We start from the raw sequence: 16258 nt of genomic DNA on the forward strand, positions 1-16258 counted from the left end.
TTTCTGAAAAGGTTTTCTTTATATATATAAAAATTATATATAGTAAAAAACATGAATTTAAATTCTCATAAACATATTTCACATCCAAGTCAATTTTATTTTATAGTGCTTTTACAATTCGCATTGCATCAAAGCAGCTGTACAGGAAAACCAAAGGCATTGTATACAGTGCCTTATGGTATTATTCAACCCAGTCTCAAGGCAGTTCGAGGTATTGGCACGAAATTTGGTATCCATTGATTAGTGTACATGGACACGAATGAATAGATTACAGTTCGGGACAATGTCACGAATTCCCGTGAGACTGTGTTGTACTATTGCAAGTCTTACAGATGAGCTAAACATACTTTAGATTTTGATAGATATATCTGATGAAAAACTGACCAAAGTCAGTTTATGGAAGTCTTACCTCTCGGCGGCCATGTTTGCAACGCGCATTGGACATTCATTTTACTTTAATTAAAAAAGTTTTGTAAATATACTTAAAATAGTTGAGTTAAAACAGCTTAGTTGTAGCATGTGTCAAACTATGTAAAAATATTAAACTGTAATGATTCCCGATTTCATTTCTGAGTGAAGAATTTGAACCTTGGGATGAGTTAATAAATTGCATGTAACAAAAAACAGTTTTAATGTAATAGTTGGAAGTAATATTAGGTTATTCTGAAAAGAACTGGTCTAAAGTTCAGTTTATGCTCGTGCGTAGGTCCTACGCCGTAGCCTATGCAGAGCCGCGTACCCGTAGCCTGATGCGCACCTCTCCAAAAATGTAACAACGCGTCAACCGCAAGCGCTGGGTTTGGTCTGTATGAACCCCTCCCTCGGGTCAAAAAACTCTGCGATAGAGTCATGTTTACTCAAACACATTTCCGAATGATTTATCTAAGTGAAATATTTGTGCTTCTGTATTTAACATCTCAAATCTGCAACAAAATTACTGTTTACTTGCCGCTACCACTGCTAACGCTTCTCAAGCGAGCTGCTTCTTCTTCAGCTCTTATCTTGGTTACACAAGCAACACGTGCGTGGACACTGACGCCTAATGGTCATTGCCTGTCGACACGGACAGCGACGTAGGAGCATAAATGAAAACCTACAAGTAGGCTACGGCGTAGGTCCGACGCACGAGTATAAACTTACCTTAATCAATGTCAATTTTTTCGAAATAATATTTAATTAAAGGAAAGGTGTGAACCAAAGCAAAAATTCACTATTGCTGTGTAGGTTGGATAATGAAGACAAGAATCCAGAGAGAAGAGCACAGAATCAAAATGTTTATTAAATAATTAAAATAGTACTTTGGAAGTTCCTTGCAATAGAAATAATGGTTGTAGCTTTCAAAAAGGTCTCGTGTTAGTTTGTCCAATGCAGAGTGGTGTGGAAAGAAACAGAATCTCAAATGAAACTTACAATCACAGTATACTGTGCAAACCCGCAAGTCATGTCACAAGAAATAGCAAACTACACCTTTAAGTTTTTATTGTTGCACTAGCTCCTAAGGGCTGCATTGTGTACTTTTCAATGCAACACATTACATACTGAATACTATGCGCTTTTAAAAACAACATTGGTTGTTCTCTTTTAATCAGTTGCATAGAGCAGGAAGCCAGTGAAAGTATTGTAATGGTTGTTGTCATCACACAAGAAGCAACCGGCTGGCAGAGCAACGTCCACTGCGTCCCCTGCACTCAGCTGCACTGCTATCACAGCGCTAACACTGTCCTCCTGATCTTGATGGTTGTTTTCACTCAGTGCTGCCAGCGTGCGTCCATTCAGCCGGAGTCGTGCACAGGCGGCGAGTCTGGCTCCCGGGGCACCAGCATCACTGTACACGGTGAGTGCCAGGTTGTAGACACCGGAACGTGGAGCGACAAAGGTGCCAGTACTGGTGCTGTAGCCGTCTCCCACGTTAATGAATACACTCCCATACTTCACTATGGCTTCTTCGCGATACGGTCCCACGCAGAGGCGTTCGTCGGTGAGAGCCACGGAGAAGGCGCTGCGGCTGGCTGTGCAAGCAAAAAGGGAAAATAACTCAAATTTGAACATAAAAAAGTCTTGAACTTTCTGGAGAAAAAAGAAGTGCATGTAATGCAACACTCTAAAAACGGCTGTGTTAAAACAAAACATGTTGCATTCAGTCAAGTGAACGCATCTCTGTGTTATTTCTGGGACAACACCATGAATTAGTACATACACTGTTTTTGTAGCGTAAAGGCAATAGCTGTAGCTATATTAGAAAGTGAAGAGAAATCCAAAACCATTGTGCAAATGGTGACGCCAGTCTGTAAGCCTTAAGAGGTATAGGTTTAATACTTAAAGCAACACTATAGAACATTTGCTCACGGGTTCCCCATGGTTGATAAGCGTAATTGTCTGTTACCAGTGTTGTAAATAATGCCACTGTATAAGCTTCCCCGGGGGCAGCGCAATACATGTGAATTTGTTTACTAAGCAGATGAAACTGGTGAATGCAGAAACCTTGTTTGGAAACCTTGTGGAAGGGACGGGCGGGGCTGTGTGTACCGACCCGAACACAGAACTTACAGGGTGTGTTTGTAGCTGCTATGAGGCTGCTCATGTAGCAGTGGCAGTGGAATTCATCCAGTAAAGAGTTGTTCTACCAGTCAAATAATTTTAGAGACATTATTTTAAGATCGAAAAACTACATAGTGTTTCTTTAAAAGTGAAGATAGTTCACTCAAAAACAACATGTTGTCAGTTTTTATTCACCCTTGTGTGTTTCAAAACCTGTATATGACTCTTTCTTCTTTGAGACACGAAAGAAGATATTTTCAGAAATGTCTCTTTGTCCATACTATAGGGACAATGGGATCCAGTGTTTTTTGGTTCTTCAAATTTTCTTCTATTGTGTTTTTGGAATGACATGAGGGTGAGTACATGATAAAAGAATTTCATTTTGTTGCGTTAACTATTTTTGCTTAACCCTAATAAAAGGAGTTTGAAAACTGCTTTACACTTACCACGAATATTGTTTAAAACGCCTTGAGCTCTCTCCAGGCCCCTCTGCAGCTCATTTAGACTCATGTTGAAGAACGTCTCCATCCTCCACATCAGCTGCTGCATCAGACAGCAGCCACAGGACGCCTCATCCGTCAGACACACTGTAAAGACCAAGTGAGAAGCAACATCATCCCTCACTTTCTTGATCACAACAACAAAAACTACCAAACGAAAAAAGGTAAAGGCATTTTAAGTCACCGTTCTCGTTGGTATCATTCTGACTAGGTTCTCCCTGACCATTCCATAAAAACGTCCTGTCCTGTGCCAGCGCACAACCCAGGATGCTCAACATCACAAGGGCTGAAATATGAAGAATAAAGTTTGGGCAGTCCTACGCATTCAAATGTCAAAGCATACAAGTGGATGTAGTTCATTTTAATACCCGTGCAGCTAAATCGGTCTCACCCCTCATTCCTGTTGATGTCTGTTGATTGTAGTCTTTCAGCAAGATGCGTTAGCGTTCATCTCACCTTCAATGGTCTTGACTATAAAGGCAAGTAAAGCCCCACCTTCTCTCAATGGTCTGGGCAGGGCCTTTTGTGGGCTTTTTTATCACTCAAAACATTGCTGTATGTGGGACAGGTATTGTTTTTCAGTTGATCATGTCATCGCATGGTCGTTTTCTCCAGGGTACCTCTGATACACCACACATTTCTCTGTGGATACTGAGAGCTGTGCATTAAAATACCAGACATCTTAGTTTGAATGATAAATGTTACACTTATGAGTGAGTGAGTGAGTGAGTGTGAGGTAGAAGATATTGGTATTTAATCACATTGGTATATAATCTGCTGTGCCCTGCTCTCCCCTAATCCACAGCGGCGATTCAATTTGATTCAATTCATTCACAACGTTTAGTTTATTAACTCAATTCAATAAGTTTTAAAGGACTTTACTTGCCTTTATGTATAGTTCATGTTGAAAACTATGTTTAAAAAATGATTACACTCATATCAGTTGGATTTGAACAATACTATTACCTTTCGGTCTAGTGGGAACCTAGACTTTAACTAATCAAGAATATAACGTTAGTTCTGGCAGGTCATGTGAGTCAAGCTCGCATCAGCTGATCCACATCTACCTATAGAAATATGATGCTACAGTGCCTAAATTTCATCTTTCCATCTGGGGGAATTACATGAATCACATGTGGGGAGTTAAAGATTTTGGGGGGGGAATAAATTTTGACACACACGTTACTTTAAACATCATTTATTAAATCGTGTTTTCCTGTATCTTTGTTGTTTTACAAGTTGTTCATGCATACAGGGGCGTCGCACCCGTGGGGGGTGTTGGTGTTTTAACACCCACACTTTTCCCGGTGAGAGGGTTCAACACCTTCACTTTTTCTGCAGTTTTTCCGCAGTTTTGCACAAACGCCTTACAGCTGTCGCTCCTCCGTTTCTCTGGCCGCTCTGTGTCTGCGCTCGCTGCGGCTGCCTCCTCTCCCCTCCCTCTCAAACATGACACCGGCTTTGAGTGTGACTGGCTGATGATTGGCTGTTCTGCCTTAAGTCCCGCCTCTCTTAGTGTGTTAGATTTATCGGTCAGCTCGTGCTGAGGAGGCGGGAACTTATGGTTATGGTTATTTACATCTCCCTTTTCCAGGTACTTTGAATGAGTGTTTATGCTTTTGGGGTTTTTAAATAAGCTTGATATGTGTTTGGGAAGAAGTTCTGTTTATGTTTTGTTGACATGTCGAGTGTTTTCTGTATTATACTTCGTTTTTTAGACTAATGCTAATTGCTAATTGGGATATTGTTCAGCAGCTAGCTAAATTCGGTTATGTATGTGGCATGCAGTGTATAAAGTAACTGTGATGAAGAAGGCAGGTAATTGACGAGGAGGAGGGACATATTGTCATTGTTAAGCAGTGTATTTATGGGTTTATTACCAGTGCAACTGATTTGGATATTTTGAGCATTGTTTGTTGATTAGCTGAATACTTTTGTGGATACTTCCCTGTTGTGTTTGATTGTACCTGTTGAGGAGAAAAAAGTGAGAAATTATGTCATTGTTTGCATACCTGTTGAAGAACTATGAAAGAAAAGTGTATATTATTTTAATGTTTAAAAACAGTAAATTGTTACATTATTTATACCACCAGAGAAAAAGCTTTGTGTGGGCGTTTTTTTTATATCTCCCCTTTTCAAGGCCCAAGTAAGCAAAATTTAGCAGTCTCAGTCACAGTCCTGTCAGACCCATGTCACTATCAAGCTTACCACTGAGTGTGTTTTTATACTTTTTTAGTATCACTCATTTAAATGGGAAGCTTTTTATATCTTGTATGTTATACCTTTTGTACCCTTCTGTCATTGTATTCATCGTTTTTATTGTTAACAAACAAACCACATCCATCCCCCGCACTTTTGAAAAGCTTGCTACGCCGCTGCATGCATATATCAGAAACGTGAAATTGCAAAAATTATAGTCTCAAACCAAAAGAGATGTTCTATTTAACAGCGGAGGCTCATCCACACCTGCCCTCACAAATCTACGTCAGTGTGTGAGAAGCTTTGAATAACACCGCCCAAATGTATACGCAAAGAAAGAAGGCATAACTATTCTCGCTGTAGTGTTGTTGTTGTCACCGCCTTGTCGTGAAGACGCTGAGTGTTTTATTGCAAAATAAAACCTACTTTGTTGGGTCTTCCAAACGAGAACACAGTTAGAAATCAGTGGTTAAGTTTAATTAACAACACTGGTCCAAAAGAGTGTTACTCCAAAATCCAGCTGTTTCTAAAAAGTGGGGCAAATACAACTTTGCAAGGACAGTATGCCACTTCTGACTCACAGCCTGTAAGTATGTTTTCATTATGTATTAAAGATTATGCTACTGACTATTCAACCATTAACCTTTTGTCGTTCCTTTAATCACAAATTCAGAAATGGGTTTATCAGAATCAGAAAGAGCTTTATTGCCAAGTATGTTTGCACATACAAGGAATTTGTTTTGGTGACAGGAGCATCCAGTACACAGAAACAGCAACAACAGTACACAGAGACCATAACACAATAGAATACAGTACACAGATGATTTAAATAAGGGCCTATGGGTATAAAAATTTAAGAAATACAATACAATAAACATAAGATAAAGATAGAGAGAGTGTAAAGCTATGTGTGTATGTAAATATGTACAAGTAAAAAATAAGAATATACTATTGTACTACAAGGTATGTGCTATATACTGTACAGCAGAATGAAATATAATTTAGAGAAAAAGTTGTATAAAAAATAGATGGTGTATTATCTGGAGGATATAATTAATATTGCACTTAATTATTATTGCACAGAGTTATTAATTGCACTGTGGGTAAAAAAACATTTAACTGTTCAAGAGGTAGATGGCCTGAGGGAAGAAACTGTTTTTGTGTCTGGTTGTTTTGGTGCTCAGTGCTCTGTAGCGCCGACCAGACGGCAGCATTGTGAAGAGATGATGGCTTGGATGTGAGAGGTCCAGGGTGATTTTCTGAGCCCTTTTCCTCACTCTGGATGTATACAGTTCTTGGAGGGTGGGCAGGGGAGCACCAATGATCTTCTCAGCAGTCCGAACCGTCCTCTGTAGTCTTCTGATGTCTGACTTTGTGGCTGAGCCAAACTAGACAGTGATGGATGTGCAGAGGACAGACTCTATGACTGCTGAGTAAAATTGTTTTAAGAGAGTTTGTGGTAGGTTGAACTTCTTCAGCTGATGTAAGAAGTACAACCTCTGCTGGGCTTTTTTAGCAATGGAGCCAATGTGATTGTCCCACTTCAGGTTCTGAGAGATGGTGGTGCCCAGGAACCTGAATGACTCCACTGCTGCCACAGTGCTGTTCATGATGGTGAGAGGGGGGAGTGCAGGGGGGTTTCTCCTGAAGTCCTCAATCGTCTCCACTGTTTTAAGCGTGTTCAGCTCCAAGTTGTTATGACTGCACCAGACAGCCAGCTGCTCAGCCTCCTGTCTGTACGCAGACTCATCACCATCCTGGATGAGGCCAATGAGTGTGGTGTCGTCTGCGAACTTCAGAAGTCTGACAGAAGGGTCCTGGGCAGTGCAGTCATTGGTGTACAGAGAGAAGAGCAGTGGGGAGAGAATGCACCCCTGGGGGGCGCCAGTGCTGATTGTGCGAGTTCTGGATGTGAGTTTCCCCATTATCACTAACTGCTGCCTGTCTGTCAGAAAGCTGGTGATCCACTGACAGAGAGCCAGGAACAGATAGCTGGGTTAACTTTGTCTGGAGCAGTGATGGGATGATGGTGTTGAAAGCTGAGCTGAAGTCCACAAACAGGATCCTCACATAGGTCCCTGGTCTATCCAAATATTTTTATCTTTATGTACACAATAATAATCTTTTACATTGTAATCCATTAATTTTTTTATATTTGGCATGTTTGTGTGCTGCTGCGTTTCCCTCTGTGTAATAAGTGAAAGCGTGTTGTATGTGGACCCGCCCAGAGGCGCATTTTCTACTAATGCGCTCTTTTTTGAAACAAAAAAATATTGCGCCATTGACTTTAGACTTTAGACCAGGTTTGAGTTGGTCTATGGCGCAGCCTATTTTCAGTTCCTCAAAATAGCAACGCGCCAACAATGCGCATGAGCGCACCTCTTTTTTAGACCAACACGCCCATGGGCGCACAAATGAGCGCAAATGCATTTGCTATTTAAACAACGCAGCACAGGCAGGGGAAAATGATAACTGCGTCGGGCGGAAACTAGCAAAAACACTTGCGCTGCGCATTGTTCCGCGTTGCGCCGGGTGTACATTAGGGCCCATAGACTTATTGTTTTGGTGTTTTTTTGGCAGCTTTACCCACAAACTTGGATGTAACCTCAGCCAGAGCTGTGTTGCAGAGTGGTCAAGGTAGTAGTCACTGAACAACTTGCTTATAGTAACACAATTCAATTGTACAGTTTTAACTTTTTATTTTGCACATATTTGCAGCCCAGAAGTCCACTATCACAACGATGCATCACATTACAGAAAGACCTGTATCTGTGACCACCTGTAAACACTGGCTTTATTCTGCCTACACCTCCTGCCTTAAACACTTCTTCTGGACAAAGCTTTTCTTTTACATTTATGTGAGCTGATGGATGTAATTTTACCAAATGATATGAAGAGCCTAAGGGCCAATGATTAACAGAGTACTTTACCGGTCAACCGTCTCCTGTCAGGAACATTTGTTTTTGGAATATAGAAAATCCCCTGTAATAATGATGAGCAATAAATGATACAATATACAGATGTGTATAGTTATACTTTATTTTTGAACAGATCAATTAGCATGTCTTTGGATTTACTATAGGTTTGAAGATTTTAAGTGACTCCAGAGCAGCAGTTCTCCTCTCTGAATGTGTCTTGTGTATTTCATAAACCAGCACTTTCTCCTAAACAAATGCATCGATTTGCTACAGAAGGTCTATTAACCCTATTGAGCTGTGCACAGCAGTTCTTTGATCAATGGATGCACTTTTTGAAGCTTTAAAATCTCATCCCACATTCACTCCCTTTATAAAGCTTGGAGCAATTCCAAGGATAAATGCTATTACAACTCTGACTGTATTCGTCTGAAAGAAGAAAGTCATATACACCTAGGGTGCCTTAAGGGTGAGTAAAACATGGGGTAATTTTATTTTGTTTGGATAAATATCTGGTCTATGGATATGGATAGATGTCCGTCAGTAATATTTACCCCGCCTGAATCTTGTGCTCTTAATTAATGTTTTATGCGTTATAAAAATAGAAAGAAAAGAAAAAAGAAAATATAATAACGCTAATAACGAATTGTATAGCATCAACAAAAGTTTTGGGAAGTTCATAACAAAAATACACAAAACACAATACAAAAATATTGAAGTTAAAGTTTATTTGGTTTTCTGCTTGGCAATACTCAGATTGAATTCATGTAGAAAGTACATCTTAGAAAAATTTATTCCAGATAATGATATATAAAAAGATACTTATACAAATATTTGAGTATTTGAAAACAATCATACTGTCACATAATGGTGTGTACCAAGCGCACGGCAAGGAGTATATTCCAAAATAGAGCCTTAATAATAAATCCAGAAATGTAACATAACTTAAAACCTGACAATGAACACAGGCAAACACAGAGCTTAAATACAATGGATAACATAATTAGGGAGAACAGAAAAATGATGTGATGTGAGGCAAAGTATGGTGTTCCATACTCGGAACTTGTTTTCTGCATTTAACCCATCCAAGTGCACATACAGAGCAGTGAGTAACTGCTGTAACACAGACCGTGAACACACACAGAGAGCAATGAGCAGCCATTGCGGCACCCGGTGAGCAGTTGGGGGGGATCGGTGCCTTGCTCAAGGATTTCACCTCAGCTGTGGTATTGAAGGGAGCACTGATAATTCACTGCTGGTACTGAGGTTCGAACCGGCAACTTTTGTGTTACAAGTCCGAGTCTTTAACCATTAGGCCACGACTGCCCACAAACTAGTGCAGGGAACAGAAACACAGAAACTAATTCTAAATAGAACATAACAGAAATCTAAACTGACTAAAACTGTTACACATACAGTACCAATATACAAAAATACAACTTTAAATATAAATAAGCACATGAAAAACCTATAATATATATCGTAACCTTGGTTCCCTGAGATACGGGAATGAGTACTGCGTAGCAGGACGCTATGGGGAAAACTCCTTTTTCTCCGATGACTGAAGCTTTTTAATAACGCAGTGCACGGCCATTGATAGTGCAAAGTAAAACTTTGAACCAATGGAAGCGAAGCGGCACAGGCCTATGGCGATGGAGCCCGCCAAACTGGGTGGGGCTTATGGCTATATAAGCAGACACATTGCCGCAGGTCCTCAGGTTACTTTGACTGAAGCGACGACCATCTGCAGTTTGTAAGCACGGCCAGGAACACAGTACTCGTTCCCGTTTCTCAGGGAACCAAGGTTACGTTAGTAACAGAGTACGTTTCCTATCGATACTTCACTCGAACTGCGTAGCAGAACGCTATGGGGAACAAATATAATCCCGCCATGCTACAAGAGGAACGATAACGCCAGTTTACCCCGGAGCCAGGGCTCGGGAGCTAAGTACGGAGTAGGGGAGCCCTGCAGGAGCGGACGGGGCCAAGCTGGATCCCTTCAAGAAACGAACAACGAGGTTGTTCTTACCCAACGTTTGGCCTGCTATGGGGGCATGGGAAGCCAAAATGGCTGCCACATAGACCTTGAGCATGGAAGGGGAATGACACTTATCCAACAGCTCTTGCAGGAAAGACAGTATCAACGATATGTCGCAGGATTCAGGATCTGTGCCGCGGGCTGTACATCAGGCAGAAAAGATTGACCACTTGAGGGAATAGAGCCATCTTGTGCACCTGTTCTCTGACCCGCCTGATCGTCTGTGGTATGAGAGCGATCGGGAGGAAAGCGTAGAGGAGCCGGTTGGGCCAGTTGTGGGTCAAGGCGTCCTTGCCCTTCAAAAAGTAAGTTGGGCAATGAGCTTTGTCTTCTGAGGCAAAAAGATTGACTTCTGCCTTGCCGAAGATCTCCCATATTTTCTGAACCGACTGGGTCTATTCTTCTGAGGGACATTGCTACAAGATAGCATGTCCGCCAGGTTCAGTCTGCCCGTCACGTGTGTTGCTCTCAGTTAGCGCAGATTGAGCTGGGCCCATTCCAAGAGACGAAGTACCAGGGAAAAAAGGCACCTTGAATAGAGGCCTCCCTGGCAATTTATGTAGGACACCACTGTCATACTGTCCAACCGGACTAAGACGTGGCGATCCCGTAAGACCGGTAGGAAGTTGTGAAGGGCCAGCCACACTGCCTGCATCTCGAGGCAGTTGATGTGCAGACTTCTTTCCTGATCCGACCAGTGGCCGAAGGCCGGCATGCCATCGCACAGAGCTGTCAATAAATAGTCAATATGTCTTATGCACAGCTGCTTTGTAACAATGAAAATTGTATAAAGCGCTATATAAATAAAGTTGAGTTGAGTTGAGAGCTCCCCAATCTGTGTTGGAGGCATCTGTCGTGACCACCTTTTGTCTGCACGTTGTGCCCAGGGGCACACCCTGTTCCAGCCAAAGGGGATACTTCCAGGGAGCCTGGGTAGTTAAGCAGTCCGAGACACCAAGCGTGTGGCAGAACTTTCGGTTTCAGCCAGTACTGAAGCGTCCGCATGCGAAGGGTGCCTACCTGCAGTACCTGAGACGTGGAGGCCATGAGACCCAGCATCTTCTGAAACGCCTTTAGGGGGCGTGACATTCCCAATTTGAAAGAGGCTGCGAGCTGCCGGATAGCCAGTGCGCATTCTGGCGCAATTCTGGCCGTCATTAGGGTCGAATCGAAAATCACTCCCAGGAACGTAACCCGTTGGCTGAGAGACAGAGCGCTCTTTGCAAAGTTGATCCTGAGTCCCAGGCATTCTAAATGGCTGAGGAGGAGGAACCTGTGGTACCGTAGCTCGTCCTCTTACTGTGCTAGAACAAGCCAGTCATCGAGATAGTTCAGTACGCGGATTCCCTTCTGTCTGAGAGGGGACAGAGGGACAGTCCATGCACTTTGTAAAAGTGCGAGGAGCCAGGGACAGCCCGAACGGAAGGACCATGTATTGATATGCAACCCTTTCACAGGTGAATTTCAAGAATCTCCTGTGAAGTATGCGTCTTTCTGATCCAGGGAGAAGAACCAGTCCTCTGGGCATATTTCTGAGGATCTGTTTCAGGGTAATCATTCTGAAAAGCTGTTTCATAAGGGCGTGGTTCAGATGTCTGAGATCGAGGATGGGGTGGAGACCGCTATCCTTTTTGGGTACGAGGAAGTAGCGGCTGTAGAAGCCCGACTCGGTTTGATCTGGAGGAACCGGTTCTATGGCTCCTTTTTCCAGTAAATTTCTTACCTTGGTGCGTAGAACGTGTGCATCTGCATTCTGCAATCGGGTCGGGATCTCCCCACGAAACCACGGGGGCCTGCGAGCGAACTGGAGTGTATAGCCTCGCGGTACTATCCCCAGAACCCAATCCGACACCCTGGGGATGGCCTGCCATGCCTTGGCCCGTGTGGCAAGGGGTTGAATGCTTTGGGGAGGTAAACCGCCTAGTGGGGGCTTGACTCCCGTAGTAAGCTGAAGAAGAAGGTTGCTCTTTTTCTGAAAATGTTTGCGTTTTATTACATTTTCTGCTATAACAGCAGTTGGTTGTGTGGGCGCTAGAACGGACCCAACATTCACAATAAGGGTAGAAAAACACATTGTCGCCGGCACCCAGGATTGAACGGGGCGCTTGGGCGCACAAAAGAGCCTGCTTGGAAGGAGGTCCAGCCGCAGTGAGACCTGGTACCTTCCTCAGGGCGGAGCCTGAGGTGCAGGGTCCAGCGTGGTCTTTGGCAGGGGTCCCTGGCGCTGAGGTTGAGGGAAGCGTTTACCCGATCGAGAGCGCTGACGAGTCTCCACTCTAGCTGCTTTCTGTGTAGCAGGGGGAGTGGCTTTCACCGGCTGGTGAGTCAGCGCTGGCTTGGGGCGAGCGGACGAGGACCTGGAGCCGGGTCTTTTCGGCAGGAAGTGCTTCAAGGCCTGCGAGGATTTCTGCGCCGCCGTGAAGCGTTCTGCGAAGCCCTCCACTGCGGGTCCGAAGAGGCCTGTGGGAGAGATCGGAGCGTCGAGGAAGGGCACCTTGTCAACCTCCTTAATCTCCGTGAACGTGACACAGATGTGCGGCCACAGACTCATTGAGGAGAGGCAGCCTCTCGTAACTCTTATCCTCTGCGCTGTCGACCGAGGTGAGAGCGGAGGAAGAAGAAGGTCGTAGATGAGCCGAGTAGGGGGCGTGCCATGACCTGGTAAGTTCTTCACGAACTTCCGGGAAGAATGGTGAAGTTCGCTAACAAGGGGCCTGTGGGCATCCCGGCAGGAACCATTCATCCCAGACGGCTGTGAGCGGGTTCTTCTGGCAAATACCACTCCAAACCCAGCTCCTCTACAGCCTTTGTGAGGACCCAAAAGAGCTCGGAATCCACACCAGGCTTGGACTCGCTGTACAGACGGCAGGGTGACAGGGTCAATACAAGCTAAAACCTCAGTTGACCCTCCATGTTTAGCAAAAGAAACAAAGACGATGGGATGCCTTTTTTACATGTTCCTCTATGATAATTTCCATTTAGTTGATTGTCTAGGTGACACATCGGGTGTTCAGATCGCAAAAAGAGTGACACAACCCTACCTTGAGGGACACCTGATGTTACAAATTTCCATGCACTACTTACTCAATTTGCCATGACCCCGTGTTGTCTTCCTGTAGTACAACTAAACAACCAAGCTTAAAGCTGTGGACAAAGGTTAAAAGTTGTTGAAAACTGCTGAAAGAGCTTTGTATGGTCGACTCGATTCAAATGCTTTTGACATGAATGCTAAACCATAGTTGGTTGTTGTAAACCAGTGTCCCTTAGCCATATATGACTGTTTTAACCAGAGCCTTGTTGAACTGTGTTTCAGCAGAAAAGCATGCTATTTACTTTTTTTTTTCAAAACTGTTGGCATTAGTTTCTTCAAAAGAAACATTTCTTGTATTTTACCAATGCTGCAATACAGGATGTTAAAAATGGTCTCCAGTCAGTCTTATCTTTTGTATGAGTGATCTTTGGATCATTGTTCTATAAAACGGTTAGATTAGCATGATGCTAACATAAGCATTTTGTTAGCATGATAATAACATGATTTACATTGTGTTATCATGATGGTAACATGATAAACATGTTGCTTACGATGCTAGCATGAAGATGTTGGTATGGTAAAACACAATGAGCAAGTTGTTAAGTGTGTTTGAACATTTTTGACTTATATTCTTGACTTAGCTAATCACTGTGAGCATACAGCTATTCACTGCCATTATGTGTAGCATGTTGGAATTTGTATTCACTAACATGAGTCAAAAGAGAAAACCCCATCTCTCTACAATACAGAGATATAGCTCTTTGTAAATGGTTGCCAGCACACTCTGTTTGGATGCCCGGAAGGGGCTTGGCAACTGCCAGTGATGATGCTCCAAAGGCTATGTAAGCTCCCCTCAGTAACTTCACGGGCTCCATAATTCTTGATTAACTGGCTTTATTGACCAACCAGATGGATAACCATAGACTCAATAAATGCCGTGAGAACTAATAAGAATAAGACCAATACAACATACAAAGGACTTAAATAAATAAAAAATACATTGCTTTTACATTCTTATAAGATAGAATTGACCTGACTTTACCGTTTCATTATAATTATTAAACAGAAATCAAAACAGAATCCAAATGAATCACATGTTTCAAAAATGACAAACTTACTTCATTGGCCGCTTATTACTAAAGGAGAACTTTATCTTGCATCCAATGACCTTATTAATCTTAGATGGGTAGAATTTAACTTAAATTATGAACTTAAAAGGTGAAACACTCCACATTTAATCCTGGTGTGGCAGCCATCTTCTTCCTGCATTGCTATCACTTCGGCACATTCTTTCATAATAAAAGTCTCTAACCTTTAAATCAGTTTCACAGTAAAAGTTTCAAACAAAACACACAAAACATCCTATATAAACTGCATTCAATGTCAGTTATAGGCTATTTAACAGCATGAATGATATACCAACAGAGACGTGCACAGATAGGGCTCAACAACGTTGTAACCTGTTGATTAAAAAGGTGAAGTCGCCGTTTTAATGATGATGGACAAAATGCACATTTGCACACATTCGCTGGTCAAAAACCCCATAACGTTAACTGCATTAGAGTTTGACACAAAGCCACTGAGTGATCCTTGTCACCTACACTGTAAAAAATGATTTTTTGAGTTTGTAAATAAAGCTAGCAATACTTATATGTTTTACAAGCAAGTTGTATTTTGTCTTTCTACTTTAAAATGTCACGTTTTATTCAATGTGTTACTTGAGGTTCCTTTGTAATTAAATAATCCTCAATAATCTAATTGTGGCATTAACATCCATGTTCATCTGTTCCACAGGTATTGGACTCACCATTCTCACCAATAAAACATTTTTAACTGATGCCAGAGGAAATGTGAAGGTGGTTTAATGGATCTGAAATGATTTATTTGATTACTTTTTTATTTGTTTCTCTGTTTTTTAAATAAGTTGTTAAATATTTGAATTCAAACATTGAATAAAAGTATTTTTGTTTAATACCTGTCAGTGTTTTTTGGTCTTCAGATACATTTTACTTAACACATATTAATACCTCATATATGATTTCAAGTAATATTTACAAAAAACAAACAAGTAAAGACTACTGAGGAAAAGATAACTAGGACTCTTGTTAAGAAATATTAAGTATATTTAGAAGCATTACTTAAATAAAATTTACAAACAAAGGATGAGTAAAATTTACTTGACCCCGTACTTGGGAATGTCTAGTAAAAACTACTTATACATGGGTTTAGCCTTTACTTGGACAGTTCTGATAAATTTACTAACATTTCCTGAGTTTTCCTAGCTTTTTTTCAGTGTAGGTAAAATATATCGAAGAAATGTATTTTTTAATTTATGATTGATGATACACTTAATTTATTAATCAATCGCATTGTATGGTCGCATGGTTAATTCATGTTCACACTGTAATAACTTGGATTTGGAAATGGTTTGAAACCAGCTTTCATATGAATTCAAAACCTGTAATATGTACAATTTCACCATGTGATGGGTTTTCCCAGATGGCATCACTTTTTCAGAATAACGCGTAAAAAATATTTAACGCAATTTTCTGTCAATCTTTGTATAGCGTTACATTATACAATCACGGTCTTATTGATGTAGAAGCCTTTAAATCATTTTGCCGTGGTTTTAAGGGAGTTACTTGAATTAAGGTACAATATTCAACAGGCATATTTATTCAGCAAATATTTATGTAACAATCATTGGGAGCTGAAAACAAACATTGTAGCAAAAAATATATTTAACATTTTTAAATGTAGCCAGAAATATAATCAAGAAGTATCAACAGAACTTCTGAAGGAGTATTAATCCAATTCCAACCATACAACAGAGAATACAACAGAGCAGGTATTCCAAAACATTTAACATTTGTAATTAGTTACTGTACTTAAGTATCTTTTTGGCAGTATGAAAGATATTAGCAACTTTTACTCTCTACTTGACTACATTTTTGAACAAGTATATGTACTCTTTACTCCACTACATTTGTAACGACTAATGCAATTACACATTACATTTTTTTTTTTGCAGCAGTTT

General features: G+C 41.5%; 1 protein-coding gene across 1 annotated transcript; it reads right to left on the minus strand.

Annotated features, from left to right (window-relative positions):
- Positions 1-1260: 1260 nt before the first annotated feature.
- On the minus strand, positions 1261-14481 carry cbln20 (cerebellin 20). The gene is made up of 6 exons (XM_057350652.1): positions 14340-14481; positions 4919-5005; positions 3430-3696; positions 3223-3324; positions 2985-3125; positions 1261-2009 (listed from the first exon to the last, which is right to left on the minus strand). Exons 3-6 carry the CDS (start codon positions 3434-3436, stop codon positions 1582-1584), a joined length of 678 nt encoding a protein of 225 aa, XP_057206635.1. The 5' UTR covers positions 3437-3696; positions 4919-5005; positions 14340-14481; the 3' UTR covers positions 1261-1581.
- Between the last annotated feature and the right edge of the window lie 1777 nt (positions 14482-16258).

This window comes from Triplophysa rosa, linkage group LG14 (assembly GCF_024868665.1).
Source record: "Triplophysa rosa linkage group LG14, Trosa_1v2, whole genome shotgun sequence".
Lineage (NCBI taxonomy): Eukaryota > Metazoa > Chordata > Actinopteri > Cypriniformes > Nemacheilidae > Triplophysa > Triplophysa rosa.